Source organism: Pterocles gutturalis, unplaced genomic scaffold (assembly GCF_000699245.1).
Source record: "Pterocles gutturalis isolate BGI_N339 unplaced genomic scaffold, ASM69924v1 scaffold3337, whole genome shotgun sequence".
NCBI lineage: Eukaryota > Metazoa > Chordata > Aves > Pterocliformes > Pteroclidae > Pterocles > Pterocles gutturalis.
The window spans coordinates 6,500-21,105 of record NW_010109942.1 but is presented as its reverse complement, the minus strand read 5'-3'; the positions used below and the strand labels follow the sequence as shown (position 1 = coordinate 21,105).

At 51.5% G+C, this 14,606-nt stretch overlaps 1 protein-coding gene across 1 annotated transcript in view; it reads left to right on the top strand.

Annotated features, from left to right (window-relative positions):
• KANSL1 (KAT8 regulatory NSL complex subunit 1) overlaps nt 1-14,606 on the top strand; it is a gene marked incomplete at its 3' end in the record, with an annotated part of 74,432 nt that overhangs the window by 53,333 nt on the left and 6,493 nt on the right. The window contains 6 exon segments of the mRNA XM_010073127.1: nt 270-374; nt 5,386-5,501; nt 6,572-6,767; nt 9,652-9,817; nt 13,788-13,973; nt 14,380-14,541. Of these exon segments, the coding sequence (XP_010071429.1) occupies nt 270-374; nt 5,386-5,501; nt 6,572-6,767; nt 9,652-9,817; nt 13,788-13,973; nt 14,380-14,541 (931 nt within the window).

Below are 14,606 nucleotides of genomic sequence, written 5' to 3'. Positions count from 1 at the left end.
CCCGAGAGGGAGCTAACTGTCTGCTATTAATGGGCTGGAGGCATGTGATCTGGCTTCAGCCGCTGTCCTTCCCCCTCCGAGTTCAGCCTAGATGTCAGGAAAATCCAGGCAGCAGGAGGATTCGGTTTGGCATCGCGTCTGAAAAATGCGGTGGGAATGCAAGGCTGGCTGTGCGGCGGTTGTAGTTGCTGGGGGATGATGGATGCGCAGTTTCCCTGCTGAGACCGAAGGACGCGCGGTTAATTCCTGTTCCCTTCCCTCTCTTCCAGGGGCTGATAGTTCTTGGTGAAGCATCTCCCCCTGATCCTGCAGATGCATCCCATCCTCTTAGTGCTGAAGTTAAGCTGGAGCCAGGGGCTGACCGGCTGGGAAGTGCCAGCAGCAGGAGCGACGGGGTCCAGATACTTCACGTTCAAGAATTTTGGGTAGGGAAGGCTGATCCTTCGAGCTGTGCTGGAGAGAGATGCTCGAAACCTCTCTCGGGGGGGCTTCACATGGGAGTTGCTGATCTGTCGGTCTGTGTAGCTCACCCCCTCCCAGGTTATTTTGGGGTTAATAAACGATAGGATTGAAACACCTTTTAGACCAGAGTTCCTTGGGGTACCTTTGTAATACGCATTAGCATTTTGTGAAGCTTCAAAATCCTAACTAATCCTTTCCCTCTAGCAAAAGTACTTCAAACTGAGCAGCACAATTAGCAAAGGCTTCTAACGATGCGGCTGTTAATATCTGCCGGAGTGTTACCCCTTGGAAAGGGAGCTGAGGATTGCAGGGAGATGCACTGGAATCTATGCAGAGTGCCAGGTATTTATTATTTAATGCAGAAATGTAGGGCACAGACGAAAGGCTTGATCGTACCGTTCAGCCTGACTGTGATTACTTTTGATCCTGTGGGACGCATCGACGTATGAAAATGGAAGATTTGGAAGTTGTGGTGTAGTACTAGAAGGGTGATCCCTGCGTGGCTCAAACTCCTCCTGCCAAGCTGCAGCGCTCCTGGTTTCCTGTCCTGATGCCGCATTTGGGGAGCGACGGAGCTTCATTGCCATGGGAGCGCTTGAGTTGCATAGACCGATACACAACGTAGGTGACACAGAGAAAAAACTCAACTAGAAGTCACCCTAAAATTGTGCTTCGAGTGTTTTCTCCTATCACTAGCAACACTTTTTCGGAGTTTTCCTGATACTGAATGATAATCCAAAATACTGAATTTTTGGTGAGCGCCAGACCGCAAAGGGGTTATTACAAGCGATGGTAACAAAACGTCTCCGTGCTTGACGCTGGCTTTCGGATGTGTGTTTGGGATGTAAGTCTTCAATCAGTGGATCAGCTGAGCCCCAAACTCTGCTGTGTGATTTGGTCCAAGGAACAGGTTTGGTGCTTCGGATGCAAACAGAGCCACGCTGGAGGAGCAACGGGAGGCTGGAGAGCCGGGATGACAGGGGCTGCTGCGGATCGTGATTCAATCAGAAGCATTACGCACTGTCTGGTTCTGAGCGGTGATGTCCGTCTGTGGTGTGCCCCCCTCCCTTTCCATGATTAACCCCAGAAGTGCTCAGAGAATAATAAACAAGAGCAGTAACAGCCTGCTCCAGTACCCTTCAGAAATAGCTCCTGCGCTGAACTAGCTGCTATTTGGGAGCTAATCTGCAAATAGGGGGCTGATAACGGAGATAAATGATGAAATTTAGCAGTGATAGGAAGAATATTTTCTTCCTTATCTATTTAAATCAGGATGTTTGTTTGACACAAGTATATTTTCAGCCTGGAAGCTGCAGATGGAAGGACTGTGTCCCACCTGACTTGGTCCCTGCACACTAAAGACGTTTTCAATATACTTACAAAATCATCCCATTGTCCTTTTGTAGATGGTCTCAGACATAATCTCTCTATGTAGGGAGCAGAAAATGTCTGTGGATTTGTGTTACATGGAACAGAAAGCGCTTGCTTGGCCAGTGCTGCCTGGTTTTGCTGTTCCCAGCTGTCTCGCTGGTGCCGTGTTTATTGTTATTGTCCCTTTTCTCATCCCTTTCGCTTGGGTATAAGCTCTTCAGACGGGGACGTCTGCCACTGCAGCGCTGGCGCGATGGAGATCCCATCTCTTGCCGGTCTTGGAGGCAACAGCAACACAAATAACAGCTACCGAGAGCAGTGAAGAACGTTTCTGGAGTAAAGCAGGCTGCAGGTTCCTGCTTGGCACCCTGAAGCCCCTCCTGCAGCCGTCCTTGCCGGTTTGGAGAGTAACTCCTGCGGAAATAGACTTTTTATTCCGCTTCCCCGCGTGGCTGCGGGCGGATGCGCCCGTCGCTCCAGCCGGCAGCTTCTCTGCAGCAGCGCTGGAGGCGTTAGCCACCAGAAACGCTGCCTCCAGGCGCCCGCCTGCACCCTGCTGCTGGAGGCTTTGTGCTTCCTTGGACTCATCAGGGTGGGGTGTTGAGTCAGAGCCTTGAGCTGCTCCCAGCCAGAGATGAGCCCAGAGACCATTCCTCTTGCGTTAGGACACTTACGGGAAGGGTATCTCCTCTCCTGGAGAGCTGCTTATCATTCTGGCACTCTTTGTGCTGCTTAGAATTAGGCTTTTTTTCCTTTTTTCTTTTTTCTTTCCCTTCTCCCTTCTCCCTTCTTCTCCCTTCTCCCTTCTCCCTTTTCCTTTTTTTCTTTTTCTTGTTTTTCTTTTTCTTGCTTTTCTTTTCTTTTCTTTTTCTTTTCTTTTTCTTTTCTTTTTCTTTTCTTTTTCTTTTCTCCCCTCTTTCCCAAACTAGCAGAGTAAGAGACAGGTCTGCAGTGTGGAGTAAGGGGAGGAATCCATGTCCTCTCACCCCCAGCTCCTCTTTGCATCTCATCTGCTGCTGGGTGGATGCAGGATACGTGTCCTCGGCCATCGGCTGGATATGTGGGATGTGGCTGATAATCCCTCAGAGGAACTAATCCTATCGTCAGGGAAGGGCTTTGCAAAGAAGGTCTTTGGGAACTGGAAGCTCAGGATGTGAATGAATATTTTTGCCTGCAGAGGGGAATAACACGAAGCCCTGAAGAAATAACTGGGCTGTAGATATTGGTTCATTGCTTGTATTGCAAGTAAATGAGAAAAGATATTGATGGAGTGTCTTGGTAAGGCTTTTCCGTATGTTAGGGGTTTGTATCTAGTAATAGGTGAAGGTCTGAACCTGTCTGGTTTTATTTGGGTTTTTTGGGACTACGGGGACATTCCTGGTGCTGGGTCAGGACTCTCTGCCAGCACACAGCTTCCCTGCTGCCGGGAGAGCCCCGGTCATCTGCAGGCTCCTGGTTTCATGTGCAACAAGCCAGGTGAGCTAAAGCAGGATCTTTGACACCCCCCTGAGAGCCCTAGGGATCCTAAAGACCTGGACTTCGAGACCTCGGGTGTACCCAAAATGCAGAGAGGAGCTGGGTCTGGAGCATCAGTGCGATCCTGGTGTGATGGACGCTCCTGGATCCCAGCCTGGCTGCCCAGCAGCCCTGGAGGAAGGCACGGCGCTGGGACGTGCGTCCAGGAGGAGCTGCTGCAAGAGCTCTGCCTCTGCTCCGGACACTGGGGGTGGCAGTTCTTGCAGTCCCGCTCGCTCCTCCGTTACTGGTGTTAGAGCCCCGTTAGGGTACACCCATCGTCGGCGCGATAAGGGGAGCCTGGGCTGTTCCTGATAAATGGACTTTTTCCAGCTCCTCTGCAGGAAGCAGAGGGGTCACCCCCTGTTCCTATCTTGAACCACCAAGCCAGAGACGGCTCTTGGAGAAGCGGTTCCTCCTTTAAGACCCTTTCTGGAGAAGAAAATAAATACTCTATTTCAAAAGAGCTTATGAGTCATGCGTAGCCGCCCTCCCGAACCGTGGGTGCCTCCGGCGGAGGTGTCACATGAAGGCTCAGCCTTGCCAAGCCCCTGGAAACCAGAGGGGAAACGTTCAGCTCCTGCACTGGCTTCACCTCGCCGGGGTGCCGCCTTGTGCTTGCTCAACACCTTCTGGCACCATCGGATCTCACCCCTGCGTCTGTGCTCTCAGACCAAGCGCTGGAGATGAGCCTGGCACTCTGATCCCCCCCATGAGAAACGCCTTTTTTTTTAGCAGAAGTGTAGAAAACCCAGCAAAGTTCCTCAAACGGGCAGCAGGCAGAAGTTGGCCGTGTTGTTAGAAGTTGCCGTTCCCTTGGTGAGTCAGGGCTCTGCTCTTCTGGAAATCAGGAATGCAGCGCCGCCGTAGCGCGATTCTAGTTGTTCCTGGGGCTGGGGGAGTGGTTGCAGGGAAGGTTTGAATTGATGCAGCACTGATGCGGTTGGGATGGAGTATGTGACAAGGGCAGGGCTGGCTGTTGGGTATCTCTGTAGATAAGTCAGAGCTTTTGTCTTCTTTTCGTCGCCCTTGAAATGCCCCACCACCCTTGGGTGCACAGAGGGGGAAACCCAGCTCGAAGGACATTGGCAGCGAGCGTAGGAAGTGCTGCGTGGAGGAAGAAATGAAATTTAACCCCGGGGAGGAGGAGGAGCGTGTCCGAAAACAAACAAAAAAAAGGGGCCAGGAGGATGAGATTGGGGGTGATGAGTGCCAGGGGTGTGAACGTGCTGGACCACGCTGGCAGCTGCTGGGACGGAGAGCAGGAGTGTCACTGGCAGGAGGGACAAAGCCAGCGTGTCCTTGGAGGCTGCGGTGGGCGATGTGCAGTCGCTGCTGCTCGCTGCGGAGCGAGGGGGTTTGTACATCAGACCTAAGGATTGAGGAGCTCTGGGGCTTGAGCTTTGTTTTTACTTACTTTATTCTGACCAAAAAAGTTTATCAGGCAGTTTAAGCTTCAGAGAGTTGGCCTGTTTATATCCAAACCCCACAGCTTGTGTGCACGCTCATTTAAAACACTTTTTAAAGTACTTCTCGGACCTTGTTTGCACAGGTATTGAGTTAAAATGCAAATTCAGATTTTGCAAGTCTGTTCTCCTCTCTCTGTCCTCCCGTTTTCCCCCAAAGTGCTCAGACAAGAGCTTGCGGCCGGGCGGCTTCAAGCACAACATCAAACTGCAGCAGACGCCTGCGAGGTTGACAGGTGGTTAGGAACTTGTTTGCACTGTTCAGACAAAATGCTAAAATCTCCTGCAAGACCTCAGCCTTTCATGCTCCGTGGTGGTTGCCCGAGGGGAGTTTAAGTCCTTTGTTTCTGGGGTTGAAAGCGCTGTCCTGGATCCATCCTCTTGCCAGAACTGCTCCCTAAGAAATCCTTACCTCTCCAGCCTCTGCCCACACAGGGACTTCTGAACCCGTGTTTTGAAGTCCTGCCTGGAAACCCGCAGAACCCTCAACTAGAAACTGGGAATAAGAAAGTTGTGGCTATTTTTGAAAAGCTTTTTCAATTAATTTATGATCTTTCTCATCCTTTCTTAGAGTGTTTCTGGATCCCAGCCACTAGAGAACTTGGGTATTTCTGCTGCAAATACCCCTGAATCCCATCCCGCCAAGCCCTGTGGAGCACCAAGACCCGTCAATGGAGTTATTAACACGTAAGCTGCTCGCATATTATGGGAAGAGCTTCCTTTTTATGATCCTGAGAAAGTCCCATTGGAAACCAGCCTGTAACTGGGTTGGTGACGGTATAAATGGTTTCTTTTTGAAAAAAGGGATGGCAGCACATCATGCTTGGAAACATTTTGGAGGAGATGGCTTGCTTGAGGTTTTCTGCTGCAGTGTTTTGCTGAAAATGGTATGAAACGGAGCGGTGTTTACATGAGCAACCCTGCAGGCAGCCGTGCAGCGAGCGTGTTCAAAACTGTTCCTTTATGGGTGTTTTTAATACACTTGCAAATTCTGTGAGTCAAAGGCACTAGTTGCCTGCTTGCAATTACTTTGCAGAAGTATCTGTCACCACTGGCCCAATTTTCTGGAGGTACTGAGGAACCCAAATCCCATTGATTTGGGCTTTGTAAATTTTAGGAAGGATTTTAGACTTCCTAAATTCTTTGTTTCTCCAGGCTGTTTTTAAGTGGGTAAATGAAAACAAGTGAAATAAATTTTCCAATGCTACAGGATGATTTCAGGGTTGAACCACTTGAAAACCCCCTGAACACACGGTGCTTCAGCTTTCTGATAGTGGCTAGAGAAGCATTGCCAGCACCGTTGCGCTAGCGTAGCACCTTGAGGATGGAGGGATGCTGCACCGGTGCGGCGTGAGCTGTCCTGTGCTCTCTAGTGTTCAGACTGGTGAGAGCCTGTTGCATTAGGATACCCTGAACGGTAATGCTGGGGAAGCTGAATTCTCGGATTAAAGCTGTTCAGGGCTTGAGCGGCTTCTGCTCTTGTGCTGTGTCCGGCTTGATGTGCTGGTTTTTGTTCAGAGCTTCCAAAGGTATGTTGTCAGAGGTTCATCAGTGGGAGAAAATGGAAAGTGACCAAAGTAAAAACAAAAATTAGAGTTGGCTTAATAAAAGCTATTGCCTGGTGAAGCTGCAGTGCTTTAAACTCAGCTTAGAGTGCGTGCCGCGGTCTGACCCGGGAACCTGGCCGTACCGCTGGGTAGCGTGGGGTGGTTGGATGAATAATGGGCTCTTCTGTCTTCTCTTCTCTTCCTGGGCAGTCTTCAGCCTGGCCTGCCAGAACACGCTCAGGGAGATGGCCAGGAAGCTGAGGAGCTCTTGCATAAAAAGCAACGACTGAACATGGTTTCTTCATCTTCGGATGGCACGTGTGTAGCAGCCCGCACTCGCCCAGTACTGAGCTGTAAGAAGCGACGGCTTGTCCGACCTAGCAGCATTATGCCCCTTTCCAAAAAGGTGAGTGCCCTGGGGTTTTTACTGCAGTTCATAGCTAAAGCTCCACACCAGGGAGCCTGGTGAGGTACCGATGCGTTGGCATGTGTTCAGGAGGTCTCCCTGTTTTGGGAACATTGGTGGTTATTAAGAGGGGAAAAAATAATGGGGAGGAAGAGGACAGTGAGGCTGAAGAAGTAAAGGAGAAATGAAGGAGAAGCTTTAATTTGTTGGAGACTTGTACCAGCTGGTGCTGGAAAGGGGAGATGCTGAACCCTGATGTGGGTTTTCTTTTCTAAAACCAACCAGCCTGAGGTGAGCTCCAGGTCGGGTAGTTCAATACAGCACCGTCTGAGCAGGCAAAAAAAACTCTAAAAAGTCAAGTATCAGGAAACCCTCGCTGTTAGCCCAGGAATGAACACAGCCCTGGGAACTCGCTGCTGCTCACTCAAAGGCAAACTGCAGCCGGCTGACCAGGGACACGCGGGGCTGGTGCTCGCCTCCGCTGCTGCAGTCTGGAAATGCCGTGGCTCTGTTCTCCTTTTCAGCTGTTTTTATTTTACACTCCTCTCCTTGCCCTTATGCAGAATTCAGTTCAGTGGCAATACGGTTTGTTCCCTGGGTGAGGAAAGGCTTCGTGCTTTGTCGTTTCTCGTAGGAATGCCCCAAGCTGTCGGTTGGAGGCTGGAGGGTTAGAAATTGAGGGAGTACGGACCCTTGCTGTGCACGCAGCTCTCAGGATGCAGAACCAGAGATGGCAAAAATCTGCTTCAGAGTGTTTCAAGTCAAACTTTAGCAGAAGGCTTCGAGGGTTTTCGCTCTGCGGGTGCGGGAGATTTAAAGCAACATTTTTCTGAGCAAAATAGATTCTCACTCAGCTTGGTCAGCTTTAACTGATGACTCGTTGGCAGTTTTATCTGGGATAGCTCTGGCAAACCTCTGCAGTGACCGCTTTCAAGATCTTCTTTCTGGCAAACCTCTGCAGTGACCGCTTTCAAAATCTTCATTGATTTGGAGGTTTATGAACTATCCCGTAGGTGCTGCTGAGTTGTGCGCTCAGTGTTTGAAGAAGTGTTTGTTGATTCCGTGGTGGTTATTGACCGTACTTTTAAAATACATTTGATGATCAGAGACTGTTCAGAAGAGCAGTTCCAAAGGATGGAAGATGTGCCCAACAGCAGAGAATTTCTGTGGACTCCTCTGGTTATTCGAGAGAAAGCTGAGTGATGGTTGTGGTCCAGAAATACCACGTCCGCTTGACCACCCTGTCCCATGGAGCACAAGGTGGTTGTGGATTCCTGCGACCAGAAATTACAACCAGGAGAGTTCACTGTTTGGATAGAGATCGTCCATTAGCCCTGCCTGCTGTTGTACAAAATCTGAATACAACGTCACTCGGCACTTTTAAGTTAGGAGATGCCCTGGAGGAAAGAAAAGCAGCTTAAAGGTTGAGTGGGTCTGTAGCCTGCCCTGGGTTGGAAGCAGGAGGGGAAGGGACCTCCTGGGGTTGTCCCCATGCCCCACAGCAGACGGCTTTATCCTCCCACCGTGCCAGACGGTTTGTCTAAACCTCCTTAGGCAAGCTGTTTGAGTGCTTAGCTACTCTTGTTTTTCAGACGGCAAACCCAGACTTTCTAATCGAAGCTGCCTTGGCTGCCATTTAAAGTCAGTACCAGTAGTCCGGGTCTGGTATAAACTGGTCAGCTCCCCGTGTCGCTTCAGAAGTTCCCCCTGAAGTGTGAAAGCCGATGCAGTAATTCTTACCGTGGTCACCTCTGCACCAAACACCCCACGGGTTTTTCTGGTTTTGCCCATAGGACGTATTTTTCTGGCTCTTGTCATTTTTTATTCTTTTCCTCTCCATTCGGTGCACACAGTTCTGGAAATACATCCCCCAAGCTGGGCGCAGCCCTCCAGCTCAGGTGTTAGCGATGCTGAGCGGCGCGGCAGGGTTAGCTCACGCGTCTCGCGCGGCTGTCCGGTTTGTAAAGCCCCGTGGGGTGTTCGTTCTCAGCAGTGGTACCACGCTGCTGCTCCATCCTCATTTTCTGATCCCGAACAACCAGAACTGCTGCTTAGTTACCTCTTCCTCCTCTTCACTGGTCACTGAAGCGCCTACGTGTTGCATTTGCCCTCAGTGGATTCAATTTTATTTATTTTAGATTGTTTCCTGGTCCTTCCTTCAAGGTACGTGCAGCCCTTCCCAGTTCTAGTGTTATTAGCTGGGGCTTAGGGATGTTATCTCTTCCATCACTCGTTAATGGGAATGATTAGTTCATTAGTTCGATTACTAGACTCCGAACAGACTGCTGCAGGATCCAGTTTGACGCGTCCTTCCATTCCGACGGGGAATCATCGGTCGCTGTCTCCGTGTGGGATTTACAGCCAGTCGTGCACCTGCCTGCAGAGGTTTCGTATCAATGAATCTAGATAACGCCTAGAGATCTGTGAACTGCAGGTCTGCCCTGGCTTAAGAAACAAGGTTGAAAAACGCCCTTTTCCCTCCGAAAGGATGTCCCTGTGCGTGTCAGCTCTTGGCAAACAGTGATGCTCTCTGACCCGTCTGAACTCAGAAGGGCTTTTTCCCCCTCTCTGACAGTTGAGCTGCGCTGCCTCGTGGTTTTTATAGATGAGGTTTCAACCTAGATGGAGTTAAACACTTCTAGTCAAATCTAGGAGCTGTTAAGCTCTCTGTGGCGGTGAGCAGCGGTTTTCAGTTGCGTTTATGCAAAGCGAAGGTGTCCTTTTGTGAGTGCAGAGGAAAGAACAGGTGTTATACAAGATCTTAAAAAAAAATAATTCAACCTTCAGGATTTTCTTCCTGAGCTGTCAAAGGGGAACGTGTGAAGAGAGCCTTTAGAAACGTTGACCTCTGATAAACCCACACTATTTTCTGTGCCCTTTCCAGGTCCATCGTAACAGCCTGGTGCGCTGTAGCTGTGACGTGAACCCTTCCTGTGCTCTGTGCGGCACGCGAAGCTCCGCGACTCTGGAAATCCAGTACGATGCCCCTTTGCTGGAGCGCCTCTCCCAGCTGGACTCCTGTGTTCATCCTGTCTTGTCATTCCCAGACGGTAAGCACAGCACCCACGGAGCTCCAGGGGTGGGTTGGGATGCTTGGGCGCTCTCCGGAGCCTGCTCCTCCATCCTGGGCTTCCAGAGGAGACACAGATCTGCTTGCTTACCACCGAGCGTGTTCAGCTGCAGGTATTTTTTAGAAGCAGAGCATTTACTGGGGCGGAAGGGTCCAGGAAAGCCTTGCACCTGAAGTCTGCTCTGCTCTGAACGTGTTCGTTATGGGAACCTGCTCTGGGGTCCCACTCGAGGTGGAGGAACCGAGCGGTGCCTCAGACTGTACTGGGACCCAGGGCGTAGGCTGGAGTCTGTGCTGCTCTAAACCACTTGAGAAATATTTGCTTCCGCAGAGTTTATTCATCTGTATAAAATTATTCGTGGATTGGTTTAAGTCACAGGAAATTTTTTTGACCTTGTAAGGAATTGTAAACGATCTTCCACGGTTCAGAGGGTGCAGGAGGATGTTCCCGTTCAGATGTTTGTTTCCCTGCGTGACGGTATCAGGGTTAATCATCATTAAGAGGAATAACTAACCAACCCTGGTGGTGGGGTATTCACAGATTTCGTGTGCAGGGACTTTTCCCAAGGGAAAAGGAGGAGTTTCCAGAGCCTTTTCCTTCATAAGCTGCCAAATTAAATACAAACCTGTTCTTTGAAAAAAAACTACTGGTTTGCGTGAGATCAGTGTCCATCTGTGGTGTTTTTTCTCTGATCACAGAACACAGGACGGGAGCTGGTAGCAGGATAGTAAAGAGATCCCAGCGGTTTCCTTTAGGTAGGAGCCCCTGGCTGCTCGAGGTGTAAAACCAGTGGATGGGAAGGTCCAGGTTCAGACACGGGGCTCCTGTGTGTTTGGGTTTCAATCCCAGCTTTGCGGAGACTTTGTGTGACAGTACAAAATGCGTGGAGTGTCTGGGAGCAATTAATCTGGCATCTTCCACTGGCGCTATATTTAAAACGGACTAAAATAGTCAATTGGTGCTATTTATAAAAATTAAATATCCCCCCCCCATCCCTGCTAAGGAACGCTGAAGGAACTTAACGTACTGAGCTCAAGTTTATTTCCTGATTTCACAGCGTTGTCTCTAGTCTGTTACCCTAGGAGTGGTGAGAAAACCTCGTCCGTGCTATTGCAGCGTGGCCACCGGGCAAATTATCTCACCCCGTGTTCACGTTCCGTTTTCTTGGGGTCGGCTGCAGGCAGCTCACATGGTGAAAGATCCGTTCTGGCTGCAAGAGATGAAAAACTTTGGTGTAAAGCTTAAAACACCTGTGCACAAACGCTTGTTTTCCCCCCTCCCTCCGTCAGATTGATTTTGATTCTTCCCTGATGCTTCATGCAGTTGTGTGGGGTTGGTTTTTGGGGATGGGGATGATTTTCTATCCGAACAAGCAGCCAGGGAACGCGTTCAGGTGGGGAAATCGCTCTGCCCGACGTCGTTATTCTGCATCGAGGTGTCTCCCTGCCTGTGAGCATTAATCCAGGAGCTGGTGGTCCTCCTCCGTGGCTGTTCTGGGGGCTCACCTTGGAAGCAACCCGCCTGTGGCGATGGGCAGAGGCTGGGTTCAGCCTTTCTGGAGGAGGTTGGTAGATGGAGTTTACGGCTCTGAGCATGTGCTGACTTTCACTTTGAGCCTCTCTCTCTCCCCGGGGCTCCTCCGGTGCCAGCATCTCTGGTGCAGTTTGCCAAGGGCAAAATTGCCAGGCACCGCAGGAGGAAAAAAAGATTGTTTATTCTTCTGGCAAGCGGAGCGCAGGGAAAACAGCTTTTAACCGGTTGCACTTGTGCTTCGTAACTGCTTTGTCCCCTTCCTTTCAGTTCTTTTTTTTTTTTTTTTTTTTTTATTTTTTATTTTTTTTCCTGGTTCGTCTCATTTCTCGCTGGGAATTTTCAGATGATGTAATAACCTTGGTGGGGAGGATGCGAGGCGGGGCGCTGGGCTCCATGTGGTTGCCATCTGCCGGTCCCTGGGAGCCCTGCACCGCTCGGCCGAGGAGGAGGAGGAGGAGGAGGAAGAGGAGTGAGGGTGGCACTGGCCGCACGGACTCTGGGCAGTGGCAAACCAGCAAATAACTCACTTTCTGCTGACAACATTTTGTTTTACATTTTTCCCCTCCTTCCACCCTGTCCCCTCCTTCCACACATGTGCAGGCAGCTGGGATGGGATGAATTTTCAGGAGAAAGCAAAAAATTATCAGCAAAGAGGCTGTTTTTCCAAAGTCAGACCACTCAGCATGGCGATGTTGCAGCCTGGCAACGTCTTTAAAGGAGCGGTCCCCTCTCCTCTTTGGGACATCTCTCGCACGGTGATGGCCCTTCCTTGGCAAAGGGATGGGGCTGAGCCCGAGCTTTAGCCATCGAGGCAGTTCAGACGCAGCTGTCGTGGCTTTTCCTGCGGGTCAGGTTCCCCCTATTAATAACGGCAGCTCCAGCCCGCGCTCTGCCAGCTCCCTCCGTCCTGCTCCCCGGGTCTGCGGGGCGTGCCCGTCTCAGGAACTGGTGGGGAAATACTGGGAAGGGGTTCAGATATCAGCCGTTGAGACTACCGACAGCGCTTGAATCCCTGCCCCGTGCCCTCTGCGATGATCTCGAGGCAGTTTCCCAGTCCCAGGGCATCTCCTCGTTGCCTCCCCATCCCCTCTGCGGGCGCGGAGCCTTGTCCCTGTGCGGGGCCTGGGAAGGTCCAGCTCTGCTCAAAGTCCTGAGAAAATGTCGTGTGAACTGGAGAGATGTGGGGGAAGGATGTTTGTACTACTGATGCTCGTCTCGGTGCTTTTAACTCGTGGTTGGAGCAGCGGGAGTTTGCGTCGGGCTGTGTGTCCTGCTGGTGGGGGTCTGCTGGTCTGTACTGGGGGAGGAGAGCAGACATCAGACCACGGGTGCTCGTGTGTAATGGTCTTAGGGGTGTAGCTGCAGATAAATACACATCTCAGGAGTTCTCCTCTTAACCCTAAAGGTTTTAACGCTTTTCCAAGCTGGGATTTTGGCCCTCAGGCATATAACAGAGAGCTGGGTCTTGGAGGAGGCTTGGGCAGCAGCGTTTGATGGTCAGGTCTGAAGCTGGAAGCTCTGAGTGTGAAAGGAAAGCTGCTCTGTGGGACTCCGGAGGCTGGAGTAGTTTGCTACGCTGGTTAATGTTTTTTATAGCCTACCTTGGCCTATCTGCACAAGAAATACACGGAATAATCTCATTAGCGGTCTGTCTGTCGGCTGAGATCTGTGTGGGGTCTGGGAGAGCTGGAGCTTGAGGAGTGTGAGCAGAAGTCGTGTCTGCCGAATGTCACAGCAGTGCCCCGTGCCTGTGCTCGTCCTCAGACGGCAGGATTAACCAGGGACGGGTACTCTGGATTACACACAGAAACTTCAGGCTGGAAATGCCTCCGTTACCCCGATCATAACCCCAGATTTTGCCTGCTCACCGATGGCTGCGTCCCCCAGCCCCTCCTCCCCGAGCCTCAAACACGGTCGGTGGGTGCGTGAGGGGCGCATCGGGCAGGTGAACGTCGTACAGCTCTGGGCTGGCTTCTGGCTTGAGCTGAAATTGAGGCTTTAAGCTGAATTCCTCTCTTCCAGCTCGTACCTGGGTAGGTTTGGTGTGCTGAGATAGCTCAGATTCCTGGGAGTCAGATCGGAGATTGCGGAATTGAGCGCGGCAGCACGTGAGACACCGTAAGACACGCGGCTTTTCTGACCAAGGCTCATTCTTCTGCCAGGATATACATGGGCTGTGGATCCTGTAGGAATGTCCTTCTCTCAAAAAGCTTCAGATCAGAAATGTTGGGTCCTAACATCCCAGGTCCTCCCTGAGCACGAGGAGGGCGTAGGCAAGCCTGGGTTCTCCCGTCAGCGCCTGTGTGTTTGTGGAGGGCTGGTCTTACTGGGGGGACTGGGAGAGGATTATGGAACCGCAGCTTCCTGGTGCACGATTCGGTGAATTTAAACGCTGTGTTTTGTGTCCCCTCTGCAGATGTGCCGACGAGCCTGCACTTCCAGAGCATGTTGAAATCTCAGTGGCAAAACAAACCCTACGAGAAAATGAAACCTCCCAAAAAGTTCTCGCTCAAGCACAGAGCCCCCATGCCTCCCGGCAGCCTGTCTGACCCTGCTCGCAAGGACCGCCACAAGCTGGTGAACTCCTTCTTCACTGCAGCCAGTAAGTGTCCTTCTGCCTCCACCACGTGCAGAAACGTTGCCCGGTCTTGGACCCAGCAGCCGTGCGACCTGGGAGGAGAGAGGAGGAGGAGGAGGATACCCTTGAAGTTAAGGGCTGATGCCGTGGTAGCGCAGGTCAGGGCTGGCAGCGAAGCCTGCGCAGGTTGGGGAGTTCAGGCTGGTCTCGGTTCGTAGGGACCTCTTCTTGGTCGGTCGGAGGCTGTGCTCAGGCTGGCGCGGGCGGTGCTGCAGCTCGTTCTGCTCTGAGCACGTCTCTCCAGCGCCCCGATGAGCCTGCCCTCTGTGGATTCACGGAGCTGGTAAAACTCCGCCCGAGCCTCCTGTGCCAACAGAAAAGAGAGGTGAAAACAGGCGTTTCATAGCTCTTTCTCTGTTCCCCTCCTCAGAGCGCTCACATCAAAAAATCCAAGCAGACAAGGCACACAGGCCGCCTTTAGACGATTTTACGGCCGTGTCCAAGGCCGAGAGAGCGCCAGAGCGCTCGCTTGCCCAGCCTCCTGCCTATGACCAAAAGCGATTGCGAGACTGCGCGCCTGAGAGGAGTGAAGGTAGGCTCCCACGGCCAGCTCGCGGGGGGAGCTTGGGCTTTGCTGCGTATCCAGCCTTTCTCCCC